Here is a 26,204-nt window from a genome sequence, read left to right as displayed (position 1 = left end):
AACACATGTGGTTTCGAAATTTGTAGATTCTATTAAAGATAATGCAATCTAGAGTTATGGACCATCCTTCTCTAGTTGCCAAGGCTGGGTATATATATTTAGAGTCCTCATTTTTCCGTGAAGTTATGGTTGTTAAAAGTAGATCTAAATTAGATCTGTATAGATCATTGGGCTTACAATTTATATGTGGTTTGCATGGTTCGTAAACTTTTACGGGCTGAAACTATAAAATTAAATAGAGGTAGTCGATTTTTATGCTACTCATGTTTTGAATTGTAATTTTAATATTAGAATTTGTATATTAATATAAGAAGTTGGTGATCTTATAACTAATTATAAATCAAACATAAGTTTGCAAGAAATGTATTTTGTTGGGAAGTGAAAACCATTGTTGGGAATAAAACAAATAGTCAGCAATATTTTATGCCACTCTAAAGCTTATGGCATCCGTTTCCCTAGTTATATATTCTCCATCTTGTCATTCTCGTTCTTTTTCCACACCTTTCTGAGCGAAGAAGACGTAGGAGACAAGCGAGGACACGCGGAAAGTGCGAAGAATCATTTTGCGATAAATAATACAACTTCATCAGCGACAAACGAACCCCCAAAAGCAAAGTCCCTCCCCCCGAGAGAAACTCCAAGCCCTCCGCCCCGAAAAGCGTGAGGCGTGCATAAGTGAAATGTGCACAAGATACAAGATACAAAGATACATTCGAGACAACGGCGAACGGAGCAGCCAAAAAGGTAATTAATCATCGTCATGGGGCGTGTGCACGATTCGCTTAACGTGCGCCTTTGGCGGTGGTTCCCCCCTCGAAAGGGGGGGCCAGGGGCTCACGGAGGGGCCTGCGAGGGGGGGCTGCGAGGGGTGCTGGCTGAGGGTCAGAGTTTGGTCTGTGCAGAGTCAGACAAACATATTACTCAGGGCATTTCCATATGGTCTACTCGAAAACTACACTTGAAAGACATAGCTTTTGCTATATGAATTTGTACTTATAAGTTTGGTTGTAAAAATTATTCATTTAAATATATTTTGTTTTCGTGACTTAAGCATATAATTATGAATTACATTTCAAACTTTTGTTCGGTTAAATATTATTTATATATTTATTAATGCGAATGCCAATTTGGACACTATGTTTTTCCTTATAATTAGACAATCTACTTTTACTATTAAGATTCTTATACAAAATAAAATAAATAATCACCAATATTTTTGGTTCCCCCCTTTTCTGGTTGATATATTAAAATATGGATTTTATTTTTAAATAAAAAAAAGTATTAACATATTAAATTTAAAATGTATTGAATAAAAATATTAAGTAAATGTGAAATCGGGTCTAAACAAAACCATTTTTTTTCTGTGTATCTTCATCTCCGCCAGCTTCGAACAAGGGGGCGTCTTGGAGGGGGCGTGGCATGGCGTGGCAATAATCATAACGAGCCAAATTAATGCGTTTCATTCTACATCAAGCAGAAATCCCGTGCACTTTTTTTGCCCACCCTTCTGGGTGACACATTTGCTGATTTAGCAAATATGGGGAGTTGTTGGATCTTTGGATACTTGGATACTTTTCCCCCTCCCCATGTTTTCTGCCCCCCAGAACATCTAATATTTTTAGGCATGTGTGTAGGCGCCACTTCTTCATAATTTGAGAGTTTCTAAATTTTTAATTGATTGTGTGCATGATTTCAGCGATTCCGCGAGCCATTTCATTTGACCAACGAGGCGTGGTAGGTTGTATTTATTTAGCTAATTGGATGCTACTTAATTAATGAGATACGTAGACGAGAAAATAACAGATTATTGTACACGGCGGTATTTATATTAAAAAGTATATATTTATTTATATTTTTTCACTGTCATAAAATCGTAAAAAATATATTGACTGTCCTGTTATCAGGGCTCTTAACATTCGCTGTTAATTATCTTGCTACCTGTGGCCGCTTTATAAATTCTCTTGGACCGGGAAAAAAAATCCACGTGCTTATCAGACAATGAGAGAATTTATTGAAATAAACAAAAAACAGCTGTTGATGGCAAAGGCAAAAGCAATGCAAAAAAGAGAGCCAAACGACCAGAGGGAGAGAGAGAGAGAGAGAGAGTTGCTATAAAAATCAAATAAATCTCTTAAAGGGATTTTTATAGCAAGTGTGTGGGTTTTAAATGTTAAAATTTTGTTCAGGAAATAAATTGTTTTTATCTATTCAAAATTTTTTTCGACTTTTTTGTATTTTTTTTCAAATTTGAATTTAAATAGTCATTAATTCAACATAAGGGTTTTTAAATACTACGAAATAAACATATTTTGTAGTGTCCAATAAGATTGCGCTTAAATTCCCATGCACCGGCATTTATTGTTGTTTTCTCTCTGAATATCCCAGACTTATCCCATGCGATTTTCCGGACAACCAGAGAGAGCTCGTTCGGAACGAGAGAGACCCCTGTTAGCTCGCTGTTAACCGATTTATGGACTTCTTTTACACGATTGCTCCATAGAAATCGCTCTGACTCGAGAATTCTTGTTCTCGCAAGGGCTAACTTCCCATACAAAACTCGCTCTTAACCGCTTGCTGTTAGCGTTGCTGCTGTTAATTCCAGCCTTTGGCCATTGAAAATTTGAGAGAAGTGGTTCGTTCGTTTGTTCGCTGAAGCCGCTGCCTTCAGTTTGAAAAATAATTTCGACGAAGGCGGTTCCCACGCGGGTGATTTACCGGATAACAGAGTATCTGCGCTCCTTGCGATACAAATTTACGTAAAATTCGCTGGCCAATTGGAGTGCGCGAGCTGGCCCAAAAAGTTAAGAGGTAGTTAAAAGTTTCGGGCCATAAAACACAATTAGAAGTGCAAACGAAAAGAAAACAAGTTATATCTGGATCAAATTCAAACAGAGAACGTGCTGCTGCTCTAAAGATTTTATTGGCCCTTTGTGTGCGTGTAATTGCCAATTGCCTTGATTGATAACCGTTGACAGCGACTTTCGCACCCCCGCCGAATAAATTCGCAATTACATATATTAAAAGCCAAGGGCTTCCGGAAAGTGTGACCAAAGTGCGCTAGAATTCAATAAGTGAAGAAGAAGAAGAAGAAGAAGAGGAAGTCGGGGACTCATCCCCACTTTTTTACGCTTTGCCAAGCGTGCAAATTTGCGGAATTTTCAATTAAAATTACCACATCAATACAATTAAAAAGACGCTTGCACAGTGCAAATCAAGCAATCATAATAAAGGATTAATGAGCCCGACAGAATTTGCGTGGCATAAATTAAAGAGTGTTTGCGTAGAAGGTAGAAGCATCGGTGCTGCAATTATTTATCTCTTAAAAGGTAAGTCAGTGAAAGAAATTTTTAATTGATGGACGTTAAATGGATTGCAATTAAAGGCCACACAAAATCTGATTCATTGCATTCTTATCGGAAGTGCTCAATAATTATGATTTGGAGTGCAGTTCGAAAATAATTGTAAGACATTCTTCGATTTAAAATGATTTTAAGGAAAGTTAGTGAACATATTAAAAATATCTTTTATATCTTCTTAAATAAAATTAATTACACAAGCCAAACTAATATGTAAATTCAGTCGAGCCATTGAAAGTGTCAATAGACTGGCAGTTTTTCGGTGGTTTTCCTGCCTCACCTTTTCACTTCCTTACCTTTATGGTCAATTTGAAGTGGGTCAGAACTGCGTTTTCAGAATGCCAGGCAGGTTTGACTTTTCAGTTCTATTCGACAGGGTCCAACCCTCGATTGTTGATTACCATAAATGTACAAAGGGCCTTTTTGTTAACTGTGGCTGGCATCTAATTAATGTGCATGTTGCTGTTGCAGTCGCTGGCTGCATTGAATTTAAATTGAAGTTGGCGGCAGTTGTTAAGGCTTTTCCGAGCCGTCTAATTATGCGGCGTGAAAATGCAACGCATGTACAAATATTGACGCATCTTGTTATTGCTGCAGTTGTTAACAGTAATTTCTAGTTGCTGGCTTTGTTTGCTTTTCGGTACGTGCGTCTATTTAAAGTGGATCTCGAATCGAACCTTATTGAAACAGTTTGAAGTGGCCCGAAGGCATTTGTTTAAACAAAAAGATGCTTGTAGAATAATGATGGATGCAGACAAAACATTCGGCTTATGTACGTTGTAGTTAAAGTTTATATAATTACGTAAAGTAAGGATCAAAGAATAAGTTCTAAAAATAGTCATTGAAGAAGGGAAAAAGTTGAATTTTCCTTTGCTCGTAATAATGCTTAAGTCAGTAAAAATATTTCATTCAACTTCAGTTAACTACTTGAAACTGTTCGAAGTGGCATCAAGGCAATTGTTTAAATAGCTAAGATGCTTGTTAGATAATGATGGCTGCTGACAAAACAATCGTTTTAATGTTGATGTGATTAAAGTTTATACAATTATGTAATGTAAGGGACAAAGAAGGAATTTTCTTAATAATTTGATTATGAATCAGCGAACAATTAATTTGTCTTTGGCCAGAACTAAGCAATAAAAGATTATTTGTACCCTTATCTCTTTATTTAAACTGTATTGTTGCTCAATTATATTAGGTTATTAAAGTCAAATGAATTCTTTCTACAAAAGTTTAAAAAGAATATAATATAAGCTTAAAATAATATTCAACCATGGTTTTTTTTCTGCTTTTGCATTCTTTTCTTCTTAATGTTTATATTGCCATCAAAATGTAACTAAGGCAAGGTCCTTTACTCACCTTAACCCAAAGCTGTCACTCGACAGACTCAAGTCACAATAAGAACATTGCTGTGTTCTTCAAAATATGTGGGGTTGAAAATCTAGTTCAAGTGCTTGGAGAGTAATTAGTGAATGTATGCCTTTGTGTGTGTCATGTTGCCTGGAAATTGTGCAACAAAACATTCTTAATAAATATTTACGCACAAAAAATGGAAAAGAGCTCTCTCGCTGAGCAAAGAATTTACCTCAAGTGGACCCTCAAGTGGCTAAGGAAATTAAAGAGAGGGAGCTGTGTTAATTAAAAAACACCAAAACTATGCCGAAGGAATGGAAATTGCTTTTTAATATTTTCAACAAACTGAAGACTGATTTCCACTTTAAGATTAGCCGAGAAGGAGCAACTGTGCCTGTACCTACTCACCTACGCACTTGAGTGACAGACAGGGGTTAAGAGGTGCGGGAAAAGACCCCTACCTGGCTATGCTCCATCTCTTTTTCCCGGATGACAGCAACTGTCACACGTTACGCATTAGCGTTCTTTCCTCTCCCTCTGATCCCTTGTCTACATCTATTTTGTATATTTAGCTGGGGGCTGGGGGCTTGTGCAATGTTTGTGTAAGTGTGTCGGATCGCACACAGCTGACACAACTTAACCCACCTCTTGCCGAAAGAAAGTGTGAATGAGATGCGAACTGCATTAGTAAATCGAGTTAAGTCGGGCTAAGTAAGTACTTTGCCCGCTGCACTTCCGTTTGCGTCATGAAAGTGTCAGAGGTGTTGGCTCTTATGGAGTGATTCCCGGAAAATGTGGGTAAGCAGCTGCACTTACATCGGGTGATATCCCAGAAAAATATATTCTAAACACGAATTACCATACTCTATGGGTGTTGAATAAAACAGGACCTTTCTTTTAGCTTAACATTTTTTTTTTATAAAACGAGAAGGACTTACCAAAATTAAGAAATAAAATTAAAGATGATAGAGTTTTCCATCCAAAACAAATACTTATTTATAGTACCATAGAAAAAAATGTTATACTTAAGAAATATTTATGTACTTAAATAATCACTTTGATATGAGCTCTATGGTGCATTTTTATTTGTTCTTAACATGTAACTTTCAAATATAAAGGTTGATAATAATTCTTAAAAGAGTACAAGTATATGCCCATTTAATAAACTTAGTTTCGACTTTATAAATTTATTTAGAGAAAAACTGAAAAACTGAGTTCCAGGGTTAACTTTAATGTACATTATTACACCACTTTACTCCGTTGAAAAAATATCGCTTTAGTAAATTCATGGTCTCACCTTAATTCTGGCTGAAAAAATGACCGAATTTAGTTTCGTATATCCTCCATATATTTTTCATCTCACCCACAACTAACTGCTTAGCCATCGGCCATTAGACCAGGCCGCTCCCAATCCGAAAACTATTTGAATGCGAAATCTGTTTGTGATGTGAATAATTCCACCACATTACACACACTTGTCCTCCCCTCGATTTTCCCCGAGTTTCCCCGCTTTTCAGTTGCATTTGTGGTGCACATTTTGCTAGGCAAGTGGTTGCATTTCGGTGGTTTCAAGCGGCGGTTTCGGCGGTTTCGTTTGGCTCTCGTTTCGCGAAAGTTGATTTGTTTGAACTGATTATGGGCATGTTCGGTGCGGTTTGCTTTGAGTTTCTGGTCCCGGATAATAGTTTTAAATAAGTCGGAGTCGGATTTAATTGGCCAAACTAATGTCCACCACATCGGATCAACGGCTATGCCTCACATCTGCCCACTTCAATTAGGCAAACTCGGTGACAAATAAGAGACGACATGGGAGACGTGACTTATCTGGAAAACACAAAGCCCCCAATCCTAGGGGCTGAGTATCGTCATCTTCATCGGGTCTTGATGTCATTCTGTCTGCCCGGTGTCAGTGGGCATTAAAAACAAAACAAATTTGGTCCATCCTACTCGTGCTGGGAAATGCTGTGAAGTTTTCCCTGTTGCCCAACCATCTTGCAGATGCCTACACCTGTCGGCCGACTAATTTATATCTGGTAGATAAAGCATCGCATGACATGTGGTCCATCTATGTATATATAAACAAACTCAGAGTTATGGCCAGAGTTGACCAATATGAAATCATTAAACAACGGCCATAGAAAAGATGACGACAGGCAAACAAATTTGTTTAGAGCCTCGGTAATTTGCATAATTGAGTTGGAGTGTGGGGCATTGTATTGGGTTACAGATCCCAAATAGCTGATAAACAATAAAGTGCTGGGCTGGCAAGGTTGGTGACATTTTCCTCGGAACTCGGACAGATCTTTGAGTGATTGAGTTATGTTCGAGATTTTCAAGAGATTTTGTGGCATTAGGGTTTTGTGTTTTATGGCCATATGCGTGGGGACAATTAAAATTTTAGGCAATATTGGTTTTCATGTTTCGTGTATTTTTGGTAGGTTTGTTATTCAGATGAAAGATATAAATAATTATGCTAGAAACGGACTATATAATCATTGTAATTAATTATACATATGTTAAAGGTAAAAGTCATAAATAACATATCATAATATAGAAGAAGACAATATATTTACTTAAAGCCGAAAGCCCCAGCAGCTACAAATAAATAATATAAATATAAATAATTACTAAATACAAATAATGTAACAGTTAAATAAGCTTTTTATTTTGTATAATTTACTACCTGATTTATAGCTTATTTACTAGTTAGTAACTAAGCCCGTTTCTAAGCCATCGTTTCGTTAAGTATTGAATTCAAAGAACCACCTCTGCAGAGCCATTACTTCGAACACATCCTTTTGCTATAACCGTCGGAATGATCTATTCCACGTCCATCGAAACTACTTCGTTTGAGACTGAAGGGAAACTGAAAACCTTCCATCACAGTTAACTGCTATTTTATGGACTCCCCCCTCAAAGATATAATTTCTGAGTAATCAGAAACTGGCCATTCAACCCATCCATCTGCCCACAACGATTACACAATTTGCAACCGCCGCACGTCCAGTTGGAGTGTCAGGATCTTGGGGCTCAGCTACCGAACTTAGGCCAAAGCCAAAGCCAAAACCAAAGCAAAACCGAACTCAAAACCGAAACCAAATAGAAAACTGCGTTAAATTATGATAAAGTCGGGTCCGCACACAAAAAAACCATTCTCTCCATCGGCCTTTCTTCGCTTTACATATTTTCCAGCCGCCTCGACCGCAAAACGAACTGACCAAATGGCTCAGACAGACGGCGGGGAAAACATTTTGCCATTTTGCCATTTGCCATTTTGCTAAATGCAGTTTGGCTGCAGATTAGTGCGAGTTGATTATTTACTTTGGCTTCAAATTGTGCAATGCAAATAAACGGGGAGCCAGCCGCAGCATTATTATGTTAATGGCAACGAAATGCAGTTGCAGTCGCAGTTCTCGGTTTGTTGAACGTGTTGCCCATGCGGGTCGTAAATTCAACTTCAACTCCAACTCCAACTCCACTCCGACTGAAAGTTTCCAGCAAAAGACCAAAGTCAGCGCCAAAAGGCGAAATGCAACGCAGGCCAGCCGATGCATGTTGATTACTTTTATTGCTATTGACAAAACTCGGGGAAAATGCCAATGCAAAACTCTTGCGGCGGGTAATTCTTTTGTAATTGACCAGCTGCTGTTGGTTTTTCAGTCCTAATTTTCGACTTTTTACTTAGCTTTTTCTAAGGGCCAGCTAACGTTTGCCCAAAAATAGTGAATGTACTTTGTTGATTTGTGGGAATTTTATCGTTTAAATATGGCTGAAGGATGAGGTTTGGTACATTAAGCATTTCATTACCATACTTTTGTATGCATTTAAAAATTTTATTATTAAATTATATTGCGTAGAATTTGTAGTAAAATTGCATTAGTAAATTAGAATATGTATTTAACAAAGCATGTTTAATTAATCACCCACCCTAAATTCTTTCTTTGGCAAAATATTATAACTATAATTTGATTATTAAATTATATTGCGTACAATTAGTTAAAAAATTGTTTAAGTAAATAGGCAAAATAAATGAAATAAATTATTTTCTTATGCCTTTATTTAACATCCCACCCTAAATTCTTTCGTTGGAAATCCATTATCATTATAAGCAGTGCTCCACCTTAATCCATTTTCAACCTGTATCTTTCAACATTTTCGCACATAAATCTTCTGCCTTTTGTATACCAAACACTTCGTGGGTGATCTTCCTTTTCTTCGAGCCACACAAAAGCGCATTCAATGATTGATTGTCTTCCTATAATTTATTAATTTGACACCCGCGCACGAAAAAAAAAACCAAAATAGACGGGTTTATGTGAATATTTTAAAAATCAATAAATTATTTCAATCAATTTTGCGCAAAGAAAAAATTAGTCAGAAGAAAAGAAGAGGGAGAAAGTTGCATGATGATGCGCCCGCATTCGCATAAGCAGTCAGAAAAGAGGGAGCGAGTAGAGAAATGATTTCTGGCGACTCATGATAAGGCTTACAATAGTCCCGGGAATTAATCTTGTCCTGGCAATCGCGTTCGATTATTAACCCCCATAAACAAGGCCCTCGCTCTAATGGCGACACAGTAGCCCTTAACCCCTCGTTGCCATCAACCCCACTCCAAACCCACAGACATGTGGTCCAGACTACTCTTTTTCATTACCATGTGCCACAGTGCACCTTATCCTTACACTGAAAACAATCGGTTGTATAAAATCATATTTTTTACAGAACAAAATCATCAACATTGGAAAAAATTCATTAAAAACACGTTGAATGTGTTATTCTTAAATCAATTCCTATGATTATTCTGCTTATTTTATTTAAGTTTTAAGTTTTCTTTAAAAAGGTATACCTAGATAGTTTTTATGTTTACAACCAAACATAATTTTCAACAGAACTATTTTCGTGATCAAAGTTTTCTAACGTAAAAATCCTCTAAATAATTGAGCATATTTTTGTTTGTGCATTGTGTGCTCTTCTAATAAATGTTTTTCAATTTTCATTGTGGTTAGTAATTTTTCTCCTCTGCTCAGTCATGCAAGTTCATTGTTGTTGTCTGCGGCTTTCCGTTGAAAATAAGGAAAGCAATGGGGGAAATGCTTTATCATCGACTGGAGGCCAAGGCCTGAGGTTCGCCTTTGTTGGCTTATTGAGCCATAACTGCAACTGTGTTTGTTCTTTTTCTCGTTACAATTTTTTTGTGGCTTTCCTCATATTTTTTTTGCTGATTAATCATGCTTTTTTTGGTGTGGTTAGCTGGCAGCTGTTCTAATGCCGGCGGTGAAAGTTAATATTTCTTATTTTGATAACTTAATTAAGATTTTTGGGGAAAATTAAATGATAGTAATTTGAAGTGGTCATGTTGTTTGTTCAGTAACATTTCACTTATTTTTATTTTGTTTTGGCTTTAAGAAGCTAATTTGTCCCATAACATTAATTAAAAAAAAAAGAATTGGTTTCCATTAACTTTTCTGCTACCTGCATTTCTACTACATTTTCAGTAAACCCCCCAGATGTCCTATCAATATTAGACAACGCATCATCATCTGGCATCATTTCTCCTGTAATATCCCTTCCTTTTCCACCAAAAACCAATTGGCAAAGTCATCATTATTCACGGTATGCCAAAGGCACCCGCTTATCCTGTCAAAAATGTTTTTTTTATATTTTAAATTTCCCCCTTAAAAAAGGAGCAGCAAGGTGACCAGGCTAATGCCATGTCCTACCATTATATTCCAACGTTTATTTTGTGCCGTCTCACCGAACCACAAATGTTATAAATCATTCTGCTGGGCATATTTTTAATAGAGTTGTTACTTGTGTTTTCATTTTGTTGGCATTTTTTCGCCCTTTTTCGGGGTCGATTGCGGTTGATTTTTTTGTGTGTTAATTAAATGCCAGGCTAGTTTGCGTTTTTGAAAAGGGTTTGATCTTTGTAATCTTTTAATTAGCCAACATAACTCTTTTCCCCCCATTCGTTCGCCTAACCTTATCTCTGTTTCTTTTTTTTGCAGGTGAGTGAACTTGCGGAGGGACAACAAGCCAGTGAAATGATTCAAGTTAGAAAAGTTTATAATCAACGGCACAACGGAAAAAGAAGAAAATCGTTCGTTGAGCAAAGTCAAATCAAGTGAAAATCTTTTCACACCCAGAGATACACAATAGAAGAAGGCGATGCCGGATAGGGAAGGATTTCCTTTTCTTTTGCCTCAGACTTCACTTTCGCCCGGCAAACAAAGCGGTTTTTGTGTGTTTTGAGTGACAAAACCGCAACAGACATTGACTTTTCACTGGTTTTCCTCTCCAGGGTCCCAGAAAACTTTAAAGAACCGAAGCCAGGAACATTGTCATCATCATCATCAGCATCAGGCAGCCCAGCATTTCCTTTCGCTTGTTAAAGGAGGTTTTATTTGGGGATTTTCGGGGAAGGAGGCTCGAGCTTCTTTCATTTTTTTGCAAGCGTCACATTTGACGCCCCACAAAAAAAAGGGGGGATTAAAGGGAAAACTTGCGGCCGGAAGGGGTGGCTTTTCGAGGGTCTACTGTAACTACCTCTCGGCATATGGTTGAGTTGGTTTTGGCTTTGGAAGCCCCACGTGATTGATGGTTCTTCTATGGCCCATGCATTGCCCTTTTTCCCCCGCACTTTGGTTTTCATCTGCACCTGTTGTCACACCAGTAAACTGGAAAAGTTGCTGAAAAGTAAGGAAATGCCTTGAAGAGCTCTATAAAAATGGAACAGCCCATAGGGAAATATCCCTTATAACGTTTATTATTGCCATTTCCTGTTGGGTTTATTATTCCTTCGAAAAGAGACCCCTAGGAAATGAAGATTATATGCCTATAATACTTGGGGTGGTTAAGCTAAAAATCCAGCTTTCTGTTGCAATTGTGCATTGGATTATTCTTTAAAGAATTTTCAAAGTTTCATATTTTTGAGCTTGATTTAAGTAGGGCATAGTTTCATTTCCTTATTGGCATTTCATTGACAGATGAGTTCCGTCATGGAACCCTTTTTTAACACCTTTAAAAATGTTCCGTATGTTGCGGCTTAACTTTCCCTTTTGCCTCACCCATTTTTCCAGTTTTCCGATGGGCTACTCCCGACATGGAAAACATCTCTAAATCTCTAAACAAGATGCGTCTCATTTCTCAGTTCTCGACTCTCTACTTCCGAGACTTGTACGTCAATGTCAGACTTTGACAGATGCCAGCCGGCAGAGAAAGGAGAAAGGAGCTGAGAAAAAAGCCGAAGCATGGATTTACTTTTATTTTATTACTGTCATTGTAGCTCACTCGCTGCTTCTTTAAGGGAAAACCTTTGGGTCCAAGGCTATGGGGGTGGTGAAAGTGGGACGAAAGTGGGAGGCATGTGGGCTGATGGGTGGCTTCCATTGCCGTTATGTGGCTTTTGCGTAAGGATACAAGCTCCGCTCATGGCTGTCGTTATCCCTTTGGCTGCTTTATCATCCATCTGTGTTCCCTGGCCTTCTCCCTTCTTTGTTATCTGCTGTTTAGTCAGTCGACGGAGCGATGGGTGGGTTTCTTTGGGGGGAAGAATGAAAGTCTTTCGTCCTGCTCCTTCGACTGGCAGCTTTTTGGCAAGTCGTAAATTAAAAATGGCTTAATATGTAAATCCTTGCAGCTCCCTTGCATCTCGCTCGCTCCGTCTAGCTCTGGCTCTTTCGCTCAGATTAGTTTTGTGGATATTTCGGCTTACGCCTGTCCCTGTCTTCCCTGTCGTCCATATCTCTGCATCTCCATCTTTTTCTCGGACATGCTGCATCCATTGTGGGGTTAATGCTGCTGGGTCCTTTCAACCCCACACATCTGCTTATTTGCCCGGTTGTTTTTGTTTTCCTCGGCTGTTGCGACACTGATATGCTTGTGTTGTCATTAGTCAACAACATCGTATGGATATATGCAAGAGAGTCTCGTTGTTGTTATGTTTGTTGCAAATACAACTTTTGGGAAAACTTTGGTGTTTAGAAAAATTGAAGTTCATTTGGGAAAGGAAAATTAAAGCTTGAAAATTCTATTGTCAGTAAGGACATATGAATTATCTTGTTTTAAAGTATTCACTTTGTAGGTTTCCTTTTTTACAACCTTTATATAGTTCAAGGTGTCACATAAGCCACGACCCATTCGCCCTTTCATTACCCTATAAATTTGCATTAATGGCCACTTCGCATCATTCCAATTTTCCGAAATGGATTGCCATTAATTTATTCCCTTTGCAAATTGCAGTGTCATTTAATTTCCCTCTTTTTTCTGTATTATTTTCCCCACCAATATGCATTTCCCTCAGTGTGCATGTGCGTGTTGTAATGCATTTTAGTAATTATTTTTAGCTGCTTTTCACTTTTGTTGAGGGCAGTCATTAACATTTGAGCTGGTCGCTAAAAAAGTGGGTGGCGAGAGGACTGGGGATTTGTCAACATTCTTTGCCAACTTTGCTATAATTTAATTGCCTTTATGACTTTACTAGATGAAAATTAATGATTATCATTCATCAAATTAATATATATTACTTTGCCCATGACAACACAAAAAGAAGAAACCGGTGTGCTTTTTTCTAGACTATAATTGTTGATGAGATGAGATACTTTTTAATGCATTTTTCGATTAATTGTATTGTAATTGTAGCAGTTAATTATATTTTAATATGCGATACTTTGTGGTTATTGCGTGATTTTGTTTTGCGGCTTCATACAACGTATGAATTTTAAGCTATTGAGTATGAAAAATTCCTGAATAAGATGATTATTTAATTAAAATCATGAAAGTATTTAAATAGAACGTGTGTAGTGTTAAAATAAGGCCTTATGCTACAGTTCTAGACTTTTCGGTATAGAAATTAAACTAAAAAACATTTAGTATGAAATTAATACTCATAATTTAATTTTGTTTGTAGTTTCTTGTCAAGGCACACTTACTAAAACTTAACTTTTAGTGTTTTCTTTGGGTGTAGTAATATACACATACAAAGGTAATAAATTTGGCTATGAATTTCAGAAGTTTTTGGCTTGCTTAAATAAAAACATTAAAATTACAATCGAAGTGTATAATGCGGTTTAATAAAATTCACAATACATGCCCACTTAACTCAACCCATAAATTGAGGAAACTTGACATCACTTTCCTCTTAAATAAATATCATCCGCTCACTTTGTGAAAACCTTGTTCTTCGGCCTCTGAACACGAAAGGTGCAGAGAAGATTCTCGTCGATGCACAACATCGCCCCGGCATTATCGAACTCCCCGCAATAGTTGGGGGCCGAGAAAATGGTGATCAGCTGGCGCTTGGCGAAGAATTCGTAGCCATCCTCGACCACCTGGTGACCCCGGCAAATGAGGTTGAGTCCGAAGCGGTGCAAGAAGGCACTGACCACATCGGAACCGAAGGTGTGGCTCACACCCCGTTCGTTGGGACCCCAGCCCATAATCCGCAGGTCCGGATCGGACCAAAGGATGTCGCACACCAGTCCGGACTCAGGGATCTCGATGGGTCGCTGGATGTTCCTTATCTGCTGCATGCTAAAGAGGTGCGGACTCAATCCACCGTGGCAACAGAAGATATTGTCCTCGATGATCGCCGCCAGGGGCATGCAATTGTAGCAATCGACGAAAGTGCGCCACAACTTAACCGTATGGCGCCTCTTGCACTCGTCGTAGAACCCGTAAAAGTGATTCAAGCTGGAGCACTCGTGGTTGCCCCGCAGCAGGTAGAACTTCGATGGGTGCCTCGCCTTGAGGGCCAAAAGTAGGGTCAACGTCTCGATGGACTGCTTGCCCCTGTCCACATAATCGCCCAGCAGCAGATACTCCGAGTCCGGTGGATATCCATTCGACTCGAAGTACCGCAGCAGATTCATGTACTGTCCGTGAATGTCACCCAGTAAGTTGATCGGTGCTCGGAGCTCCAGCAAAGTCGGCTGGCTCAGCAGGATCTCCCTTGCCAGGGCACACACCATCTCGATTTCGCGGGCAGACACCTGGATCACGCCTCCGAGGTCCCCCACCAGCTTTAGTTTTGCGATGATCTGGTCCAGGATGATGCCCTCATCGTACCTAAGACTGCGACTTTTGTACTCTCCTGCCCTGCTTGGAATCTTCTTCATTACTACTATTTGGCGAGGCTCTTTGCGGCTACTTTGAATTTCAACGCCGTTTCAGAAGTGGCCCGGATTATGTAGTGTTTTATTGTCTATTTCGTTTGGGGAGTTAAGGGGGAAATACTTTTTGAGTTATATTTGTTGTCAATGCTTTGAAGCATTTTTAAATTACAGACTTGATAAAGTGCCAAGTGCTTTTGCGTTTTCTTGACAAATCTCGGCTAAGCAAAAAGCATCCCAAAGCACATAACTGTCATTCAATCAACTAAATTCGAAGCACCAGCCACGGCTAAACGTCCCCACCTCCCCATGCTTTGTCAGTCCGCCCTTCATCTTTGTGTGAGCAATCGCATCCGTTGCTTTTATTTTTCAAATCAACATAATGGACACTTTGCCCGACGGCAGCATCATCCCGTCACCTCCCGCCCCCTTTTTGGCCACCACCCCTCCGGCCATGTCCATGCATACATATACATGTAAAAAACACAAAGGCAACTTCAGTTTTTGGACTTTGACAGCTGACATAGAATGCAGAAAGCGGGCGACGCATTTTCGAGTGGGTGGGCCAACCCCCCTCGCCACAACCCCTTGGGGTGGATCTAGCCCCCAGCCAGCGTTCTCCGCAGTGAGTTCTTAAGCCAAAACCTACCGCAGATGCAAATTTGTACGCTTTGTCCTTTTATCTTAAATTAAGAGTCTTATTGCACTGGTCATAAATATTAGGTATGTATATTTCATAAAAAATGTATTTCTTTAATACACAAATAAATAATTATAGTAAAGATTGTAGAAGTCATAATACGAATAATATAATTATGTATGTAAAAAAATTAATTTCTATATGATAAAATTACATAGCATTAAAAATATCATCAAAATGTTTCTCATAAAAATAATAATACTATTATTACTATTCTGCTGCCAGAGCGATAGCCCAAATAAAGGGCCACAAGACAACCAACAAATGTGCAAACTCAGTAGTTATTTTTCACAGTGCTTGTCATTTTCCTAACTGCAACTCGGAGTGTTGTTGCTGCTGCTGTTTGGGCCTGTTGTCATGGCAAGTGTCACAACAGTCGCCTGCATTTTGTTGATTTTACGAGCATGTGACAGGCTGAGATTCTGCGAATGCATCAACCCTGAACCGAGAAAGGGAAATTGGAGGGGGCGGCGGGGGAGTCGGAAGCGGGCGACAAATGTAAGTCGTGTGATTAGTAACGGATTCCGCAAAGGGCGCTGCGGAAAAGCGGTTGGGGTAGCCCCAAGCACTCAGAACCTCTTGGACTTCATTCCTGATCCATCAAGTTGACAAGAGCATACATATCTGCCCACATATGAGCATTCTTTGATAAGGATTGTTTTTGCACATCGCCTTGACACAGCCGTTGTTGTAACCACCCGCAATTTTGAAGTCTTTTGGATTATATTGAAGTGTGTAATTTAAATATTTTGCAGACATTATAACAAAGAATTTTACTTAAATTATTCGTCTTTGAAATAAATTTAGGCTTTACCAATTGTTTTTTGCTGTGTTTTCACTGTTTAAATCTGAATTGTGTTAATAACAGAGATTCAGAGACATAAATATTCAAAATAAACCTATATCTATTTTCATACAACATTTTCGTGAAGCTCTTTTGCAGAATTTTTTGAACCATATTAAATTCATGTTAAGACCCAGACCATTTATAGATGGTAGTTTTTAGTCAGTGATTATGCTTATAATTGTTGTGCAAGTAAATATGAAAATATTTTACACGAAATATTATCTCTGCACTTTGTATTAGGAGAAAGAAGAAAGAGGATGGAGGTTACTATTTTTGGATGAGCGGCTTCTGTTTCATATAGTAAACACAGCTGGACTCTTTCTTTTTCGTTTTTGTTGGTTTTCAGCTGAATTTTTCCTTATCAAATGCACTTCTCTCCTACATTTCACATCTCTCTCGCACACTTTTGTCATCTCTTTCTGCCGGTGCTCTTAACTCTGCGGATGATATTGTTGATTTTGGATTCCCGCACACATGGATACACTGAATATTTTGATTATTAAAAACCAACAAGTTTTAATTTAAAACAATCTTTTTTAACAAAGTTGGCTTAATTTATTTTTATCTGAAATGTATTTACAAAATTATCTTCCAGTTTCGGAAATTTACTTGTGTTAAATATATGTTTAACAACTACAGTAGTTCTCAGTGTATCAGCAGTAGCTTTGTATCTCTCTTGCTCTTTTTGTTTGGCGCTGTAGTTGTTAATTGCTTGCCGCTACTTTCTTGAACTCCCCTTCTCTCTCTAGTGCTCTATACCCCTCTCTTTCTTCGGTTAATCACTGCACACATCAATGCGGTAGTTGTTGTTGGCTTTGCTTAATGGGTTTTTATTTGTTTATGCATGTATGAGTACGAAGATGAGGGATGCCCCCTGCTGACCACTCTTCTTCTATATCTACATCCCTTTCTATTTATCTTGGATATAGTCGCCGCTTCTTCAATTTTCCAGACCCATGGGAATTTTTACAAATGTTTGGAACGACAAGTGCTCTTTGCAAAAGAGGGCGGTGGGCGGCTAGAATTTCGAAATTGTTTATACTTAGATGGGCGTGACAGCAAAAGTTCTTTTTGATTTTTGCCCTCTTAACTTTTGTTATTAATTATTTGTTTGTTTGGCCTTTTGAAGTTTTTGAATTTCGTTTCAAGGGAAAAAATAAGTTGAAAATAGAAAAATCGTTTGTTTATATGATTAATCATTTGCGTGGAGTGCTCTACATTTCAATAATGGAAAAACTTAGAAATAATAAGCAGTAAATAAAAACGTTAGAAAAATATGATTCCTTGATATGCTTTTACTTTTTCTGTCAAGTTCTAACCAAAATGAAATATTTCATTTTAATTTAACAAGCATTCACTTTGCAATGACTCAATTTACTTTTTCCACTGAGATTACAATTTTCTCTCAGCCTTCATAACAGTCCATCAATCAAAGTCTTTGACCATTTCGCGTCAAAACTCCAAATCAATTAAATATTTATTGATGGAAAAATTCGGAAATAAATATAGAATTTCCCTTGCAATTTTCATCCCCACACATCCGATAGAAAACATCAAATACATCTGTATACAGTTCCAAACTTAATTAACATTGGAGCGAAGGGAAAATGTCATTTCATAATTTCGATTTTTGACGTTTGCCAGGGTGCGATGGATGCAGTTTTTGCGGGCTGCGACTAATTAACACATTTATGGAGTGACAAACATGATGTTCAGACATAGGGAGAGTGGTTCATACTGCCCTCATAAATGCACGATCTGTTCCTGCTTATTGGGAAACCCACTCAAATGACCCCGGGCATTAACATTTGTTGCTGCTTTTGTAATTATGCACAAACCGAAAGGGACAACTGTTGACATTTTCAATTGTCCTCATTTATTGCGACCCCAAAAATGTTTGCTAATTAAGCAATCAGATAGTTGTCGCTTGGTAATGAAAGTTTTCAAGGGAAAGTTGGTTAGAGAGAAAGGACCAATATTAATTACTAGACAAAATCATTAAGTGTGACTAAACTAAATGCAGTAATTTTAAACCAATCTTACTTGACGTTCAAATGGACTGACTAATGAAGGAAAAATCTTGTACTTTAAAAAATGTTAAGCCCAAATGAAACAAGAGACATATTTTTGGTAAAAAGAAAAGTTCCGGAAACCCACAGTGGGGCGGACAAACGGTCGAGAGTTCAACGCAGAGATACGGGAAAAAATACGGACAAAAATACGGACGGCGAGACGTGTGCCGCCAAAGCTTTTATAGCTGTCGCCGTTCACACAATGCGCTCCGAAACAAATATAAATCAACTCCGGAGGCTGAGGATCCCCCACCACTTTTCACTTTATGTCGAGAAACAAAAGATTCCGCCCGAGAAAAAAAAAGAAGGGAGATAGTTGCTGGTTTTTGTTTATTTATTCATTGATTTTAATACACTGCCGCAGACAGGGGAGTGAAAAACTCCTTGTAAATGGAAATGCATTTTCGATAAAGCAATGGAAATTGATTTTACCCCGCCAACACCTTTTCGCCCCTTCCCTTCCCTTCCCTGCCGACTAATTGTGAGTGCGTGTGTGTGACGTTGGGTGGCATTTCATTCTTCGTTTTTGGGAGCTGCTTTGTTTAGTTCTCATTGATTTCCAGCTGTTTTCCCCGCTGCTTGTTCGAAATTAATTTTCCCTCTAAACGGATTTTCATTGTAATTTTAATACTTATTTTTTTTGTGGCTGCTGCAGTTGCTGGGTGTTCTCGTTTTATGGTTATTTTTATGTTTTAAAATTTATGGTTTTTAATGTTCCATATTTAGTGGTTTCGTCTGGCTGCCGCTTTATACACGAATCTCCTGTTTCCGATCCCCACCCCCACTTCAAACAGTGCCTATTTTATAGGCTTGTTCTGCAACGGAAATTGATCGTAAAATCCCACACTGACTCCTAAAAAAGTTCACACGCTGCAAGAGAAAGAAGTGGAGGAGGAATTATTTGGCAGCGGGTAAAGAAACTAATCTTTTTTTTATGAATAATACTTGTTAAGTGAGAATTGAAGATTTGGCCAGAGGAATCAGGTATTAGACTCTAACATCAACAGTAAGTTTAACCGTATATTTTAATAATAACATGTTGAAAATCAAAAGAATCTAGAACCTTTCTTGAACTACTCAAAATATTTCCCTTTCTTCTCTAGTGGATCCCTTCAAAGTAAGGCTCCTTCTTTGGTTGTTTGCACTTAGCCAACTGGAGTGTAAACAATAGAAACCAAAAGAGGAGAAAATGTAGAAGCGCTGGCCATAAAAGCAAGTGCAACACTTGATCAGCTTAAATCAAACAAAATGAGGAATAACATTTTCACTCACACTTTTTCGCATTTCCACTCACTCACTAACAAGTCAAGTCAACTCGACATGTCGGTGGGTGGAAAAGGGGGTGGAAAAGTGGGTGGAAAAGGGGCGGAAAAGTGGATGGGGTGCGGTCGTTGAACGTCCAAGTCGGTGTACTATATGTCTCTGTGTGCGCGACTAGGGGAACTGTTATATATTTTCCAAACATTATAGCACTTTACACTTTTCACACGCTAAAATAATATTTTTGCAGGCTGTAGAAAGAGGGGTGGGGTGTAGACTTCACGAAGGAAGTGTTTACTCTACTCCATTTGGCCAAAACCGTCTCCCCGTCTCTTTCCCTTAGCCTCTGCCCTTCTCTTTCTTCTGAGTGGGGGCTGTGCAAACAGCAGGAACAGCAAAGGGAAACAAAAGCTGAGGAGCTGCGCCAAATGTCAAGTAGCCGTCAATTGGACAGGGCGACATGGGCACCAAAAGAAGCTCCCTGAAGGAAGGGAGTCAGTTCAGACAGTTTTGTTAACCGCAATTGGGCACACAGGACAGGATGGATATCCCCCAGTTTCAGAAATGAGCCTGAGATTATACATGGAGAATAAAAATAATAGAGTCTATTAAATATTCGAAATTAAAAAAATCCTTTGACTTACATGGGCGTTTTAATTGTCCTTTATATATATTTTTTTATGTTGTAGAGATTTTTATAAAAATTCAATCGCTTCAAATTAATATAAAATAATAAATTAATAAGCCTATTTAAATACAATTAAATAAACGCAAAACAAAAAGGTAACGCAAATTTTTAGATATGTGATATAAATATTTTCTTCTTTTTAGCATAATTTAATGTATAAAAACACTTGGAGTAGATCCAAATAAAAATGTAATTTTTTTTAATAAGTTTAGTTTTTAGTGTATTTTAAGTGTTTGCATCCTGGACTCCTTGTCTTCACCTTTTTCCACTTTGTCTTCGTTTGCTTCGTTTTTTTGTTAACCAGGGCTTTTGGGCAAACACTTTTACCGTTGACTTTGCTGCCCTTCTGCCGCTTGTTGTTGGTTTTACTTGCTTTTCCACGCTTTTCCTTCCAGAAAGTCTTTGAAAGGCAGGCAGAAAAACCGCTTAGCATGTTTACCGCCATGTACGTTGGCACTTGAATTCGCCGCGTTGCATTAGTTCGCCGCATGTGTTTGTGGCTATTACCAACGCCTAAGTGCAAGCGCCGCTTCAGGTGAGGAAATGGGGGAAAAAGGTCGGAAAAGCGGGAAACGCGCGAAGTACGGGAAATGACGGGAAGTGAGAAGTGGTCGGGGGAAGTTCGAAACTCTGCCGCCGTCGCTAATGTTTGCTTTGCTCTGTTTAACCCATAAACGTGCTTTAAGTCCCGCCGACTTTTTTCAGACTGTGTGTGTGTTTGGGTGTGTAAGTTGGGCTTTCGCAAACATTTTTTGCATCGCCAAAGAGTCACGCGCACACGCACGCAAACACGGGAAATGGAGCAACTCTGGTAAGCTCTCCGTAGGGTTGCCAAGTGGTTGCGTGTTTTTTGGGCCTATGTAGCGACTGTACATTGGACACACAACTTTCTGTCTAAGCTACTTGTAAAGTCTTCAGGTTAACATGAACTATAAAGGCTAATAACTCTATACTTTCAAAAATTCTTCACGAGTTCATAAGGCCAAGTTTTAATTTTCAAACTAGAGGGTGCTATAGAGTTGCTAAGATTATGCGATTTCGTCTCGCACTTTTGACCAAAATAATGCAACATAAATACTTCTGACATTGGTAAAGTCTTCCGATTATTCCCTTAAATCTGGGTTCCGTGTGGGATTTTCTCGTCCTTTGGCCAAATTTTATTTATTACACAAAGCAATTTTGTTCACCGCCTCAACTAATTGCGTATAAGTGAAGCTTAAAAAATACTCTTTCTTGCTCCACCTTAACTCAGGCTAATCACTTGCTTATCTACCCAAATCTGTAGCAATTAATTGAGGAGCACATGCCCCATGTCCCTATTAATCCCAAGAAAAGAACTCGATCTTAGCTAGAAGTAAAATCTAATTAATATAACAAAAAAGAACAAAACAATTGAGGAAAAAGAAAGGCGGCAGAGTCTGCGACTTCTAAGCCAGGGACGTGTTGATGTCCATTTAAGTTAATACTGATTAATGCCGACAAATTAACTATGAAATTAATCAATGTCCGAGTATGTAGAGCAAGTTGAACAACAGCGGAAAGTCAAAAGAGGCCCACGGTGATAAGCCAGCTCCACTGTGGCGACATCTAGCGGTGGGGGAAGCTGTGTTTTCGAGGGGTCAGAACTTCTGTTGTTTGTCACTTGTGACGATTTATCAATGCCAGCATAAATAAAGAGACGAGAGCATTTCATCAAAGTGTCAGGCAGATTATCAACTCGGCGACAGAGCAGGCGAATAGAGATAGAGGCAGCCTCCGTGCTTGACTTCAGTTGACTCGACCGCCTTATAAATATATGTGTAAATACTATAGCATTGTGCGTGTTCGCAGTCCATCAAACATCATGTGATAATTCCAGGTTCATCAGCATTATAATCAACATAAAAAGTCAACTTTTGTGCACCAACTAAAGTATTTACTTATTTATACATGGAAACAGAGCGCATGAGACATGTCAGTGGGCATTTACCATGCAAAAGTGAGCATAAAAGTTCCCATCATCATCCCATTCCCATTCCCATTTCTTGAGGATGCTGCTCTGCTGTGGATGATGATGATTGAGCAATGGCACGCAACGACTTTATCTTTATCTTCATTTTTTTGGCATCCGAAATTGCATAATTTATTGCGTGTGACAAATCATGAAGGCAGCCGGTGACACTCGTACGGAGTAGGCCCAACAACTGTTTTGCATAACTAATTAAGTCTGACGGAAGATGGACATGGCAGTTGTTCCAGGTGTCACAGGGATTAATATAGCCAACTGATGTAACACGGAGCCTTTGAGTGGCTTAAAACCGAGTTGAAAGCATGAAGAATTTAAATTGGTATGGAAATTTTGAGTTTGAGGATTGTGTGCGGCTTTCAAAGTGATGTAAGGAATATTACTTTAAATGCTTGGACATATGTTGTCCTCAAAATGTACACATCTGATTTTAATAAATAACGTTCTCCTTGAATTTACTTAAATTCTAATTGCATCAAAAGGTGACAAATGCTTAGACAACCCACGACTAACCATAATTTCCTTAAATACCCTGATCTGTATAAAAACCGCTTTCTAGACCCCCAGCTTTGCACGAAGCACCTTTGATATTCATAATGAAGACATTAGCCGGAGAAAAAGGGCCTGGCAATCTAAATGAGAATGCGTCAACATGCAATTGGAAAGCGCATGGCATATATTATCGGCTAAAACGCACCAACTCGATGATATTGGGCTCAGCCGGTTTAAACAAGCTCCCATAAATTGCTTGCCACACAAACTTGTGTCCACTTAGGAGATGTCACAACATCAGATGGGGGCCACGGATCGTGGCAGCGATAGTTAATTGTGACCATTGGATGCCCAAATTTATGGTAGCATTCTCGACGGGCGTTGAGAGAACCCCTGGATGTGGAATAAAATCGCTAACTTATGGACTGCAGCGTCGGCAATCGCAGCGAAGATTTCCAGTAATCTTGACCGACATTGGTTGCATGCATAAATTTACCAAATTATGGCCCCACACACTGAAAAAGCCGAGTATGTCCCCAACCTGAGGCTATGGGGCAGAATAAAAAAAAAATCGAAGCATCAAGCCATCATCCTTCGCAAGCTAATTGAACCAGTAAATCGCAGTCACATTGCTTTTGGCTTCAGTTTGCTTCGAGACGAACCTTTCCTTCACTTTTCTGTTGCTTCGCTTTTTTCTGCAATTCCAAACCATTTGCTCCGTTGGTTTGCCCTGGGGATTTTCCACTTTGGACACGACTTTGTCGTTTTGTCTTTCGATTGGAAAGTTCAAGTTTTCCTTGCCCCACGGGGCATATTCTGTCATATTTTTGGGCGGTGTCATAGATAGGACAAAGGAAAGGCACAGTTTGAAGCTAGAGGTGGCAGAAATTAAAATAAATAAAAGTGTCTGAGACACGGAAATGAGCAGTTTGATTTTTCCTATGGCTTTTATTACAAATTCCATTTAAAGCCATTTGCATATTTAAAAAAAAAACATTCGCTGTTAGAATATTCAAATTAAATTCTTATCAAAATCCAAAGATGAAAGAAGAATGGGATATAGAGTTACTTTCTACACAAAACAGACTTATCCTGCGGCTCAGTAAAAGCATGTAAGACAATTAATAATACTTAAAAAGGGCAAGAGATGGAGAAAGTCTCTAAGGGATAAGGGATATTACAACCCACACACATATGGATATGCCCGTCTATTTTAAGGGGGTGTGTTTTGGGCAATGAATAATGTGCACTCACCTGGAAGCATTAGGCCGCCGTTCTCCCCTTCTCGATGAGTTATTTGCAACATATTTCGTTGACTTTCGTTCTGGAGAAAGCACCGAAAAATTATTACAAATTACGTTCGTATATTTCGACTTAAATTGAAATTAGGTGCGATAATTAAATGCATTTTTGTCTGCCCATGCTGAGGGCGCCCTTTGACCCTAGGTAGGTGTGGCCGGAACATATGGCGCATGGCAACCCAAACAGGTCACAAGGGTGTGCGTATATTTTTTGTTGAATCAAGTGTGGTCACTTATGTGGCGATATACATCGAGTTGATTTATGACAGCACATGTGGGCAGTTTTGGGTGGAGATGGTCTGCAGAATAAATGAAAGTCAGGCATGAAGTTTACAGCTGCTCAGAATGGTTTCAAAAGGTGTGAAAGTGGGCTTGGAATAATTTGAATATAAGCATTCGAGCATTTAAATATTGTAATGTTTAATTCGAAAAATTATTAATTAAACTTCTAACGAACCTTAAATGTTTCAAATTTTTGCATGTTAAAAACACACCTCATAATAAATTTAATAACCAATTGCTTAACTCTTATCTCTAATTTTTCTTTCAGGTAAGCATTTTGGACTTTTGTTATTCACATCCCGCCGTACATCATACGTAAGTAAAATCATAGAAATGTAAAATGATTTGCTAATGCCTCGAAAACGCAAACCAAACAATAGGAGGAAAAAATCATATTTGCCCTGCAATCAATTTCGGATGCATTCCGTGTGTGGAAATGCTATTCAATTTCCAATTCATTACCATGCAATTTTCAAATATGTTTGGGATTTTAAATGCGCCTTTGATGTCTGCGTTGGCGCCCCCGATTTTCCCTGTTTCCACGCTTTCCTCATCTAGCTGCATTCGATTCGTTCGACTCCCATGGGAGTGGTAACATATGCAAACGGCATTTTGTGGCTGCATCATTAACAGCATGAGCCAGAGGCGTCCAGAGGGATCCGGCGGCAGGGGTCGGGGGTCAAGGGCTCCTTTTCGACAGACAATCGGGGACCTGGCCAAAACAATTACATTTCAATTTGGCTGATGTCAAAATCAGTCTCGAGGCCCATACTTTTCCCCCAAAAGCCAGCCACTGCCTGAATAATTGTTAATTGAAAATTGTTGCCAAACAGCGGGAAAACCGGCAAAAAAGGGATGGGCCCCGAATGTAGCATGTGGCCAAAATATTTATGCATTTAAACAATGCCAAATGAGCGTAATAAACAAAAGAACTTGGCTTAGTCAGTTACTGGAAACTGTTTGGAATTTCCATAAATTATGCACAGTTAAAGGGGAAAATCAGTGGGCTGCAGTATATGAATTTTGTCGAACTCGAAATTCGATAATCATTTAATTTTGATTGCAAATTTAACGCAATTTAAAACCGAAAAAATTGGTTGGATACGGGTTTGATTCATTATTCGCCTATTCACGCAAATTTGAGGGCTCAAAAATAAACACGAAACATTAAAATTCTCGTGTCAGGTTCTGGCTTCAAACAATATGGGCAACTCAATTGATTTCAATGATCTCTCAATATAGACGTATTTTATTTCGATGGCAAGCTGGACAAATTAAAACTTTTTAAATGGGCTTATATCAAAGGAAATGAAACACTAAATGTTTTCCGCAACCAATATTTCTGTCAGTAATTTCAAATCATTCGAAGCTTCTAAAATTTTATTGTCGGATGATACTGATAATTGCTGTCATTAAAACGTGATTAAATTAATTTTATTATAAACTGTTTTACCAGAACCGTAAAGTGCTTGGGGAATTTTAATGAAATATTCCCGCTAATTGTCATTATCATCAACAAAATATCAAATATCAAATAATTAAAATTGATTTGGCTCCATATGTGTTTGATGATTTTGGTGTGATTTTTTCCGGGTGATTTGCAGACTATCAAATTAAAATCAAATGCCAACTAATGATTATATAACCATTTTGCAATGTTCCCAGCTCTTCTACGTTTGTCTTCTCTATTCCCTAATTACTGCAATCATCAATAAAACATCAAAGACCAAAAGCCGTCG

The 26,204-nt window shown here is 38.5% G+C and overlaps 2 protein-coding genes across 2 annotated transcripts in view; one reads left to right on the top strand and one right to left on the bottom strand.

Moving 5' to 3' along the window:
• Positions 1 to 2,661: 2,661 nt before the first annotated feature.
• The window catches only part of LOC128256728 (protein flightless-1 homolog), a 94,950-nt gene continuing 71,407 nt past the window's right edge, over positions 2,662 to 26,204 (top strand). The window contains exon 1 of the mRNA XM_052987261.1: positions 2,662 to 3,326. The gene's annotated coding sequence lies outside the window, so the exon portion shown is untranslated. The remainder of the gene's footprint in view (positions 3,327 to 26,204) is intronic.
• On the bottom strand, positions 13,755 to 15,038 carry LOC128256732 (uncharacterized). Its single transcript, XM_052987265.1, has one exon. It carries the CDS (start codon positions 14,822 to 14,824, stop codon positions 13,868 to 13,870), a length of 957 nt encoding a protein of 318 aa, XP_052843225.1. The 5' UTR covers positions 14,825 to 15,038; the 3' UTR covers positions 13,755 to 13,867.

This window comes from Drosophila gunungcola (assembly GCF_025200985.1).
Source record: "Drosophila gunungcola strain Sukarami chromosome 2R unlocalized genomic scaffold, Dgunungcola_SK_2 000027F, whole genome shotgun sequence".
Taxonomy (NCBI): domain Eukaryota; kingdom Metazoa; phylum Arthropoda; class Insecta; order Diptera; family Drosophilidae; genus Drosophila; species Drosophila gunungcola.
Note: the sequence above shows the minus strand (reverse complement) of the source record. Positions and strands in the feature narration are given on the sequence as shown.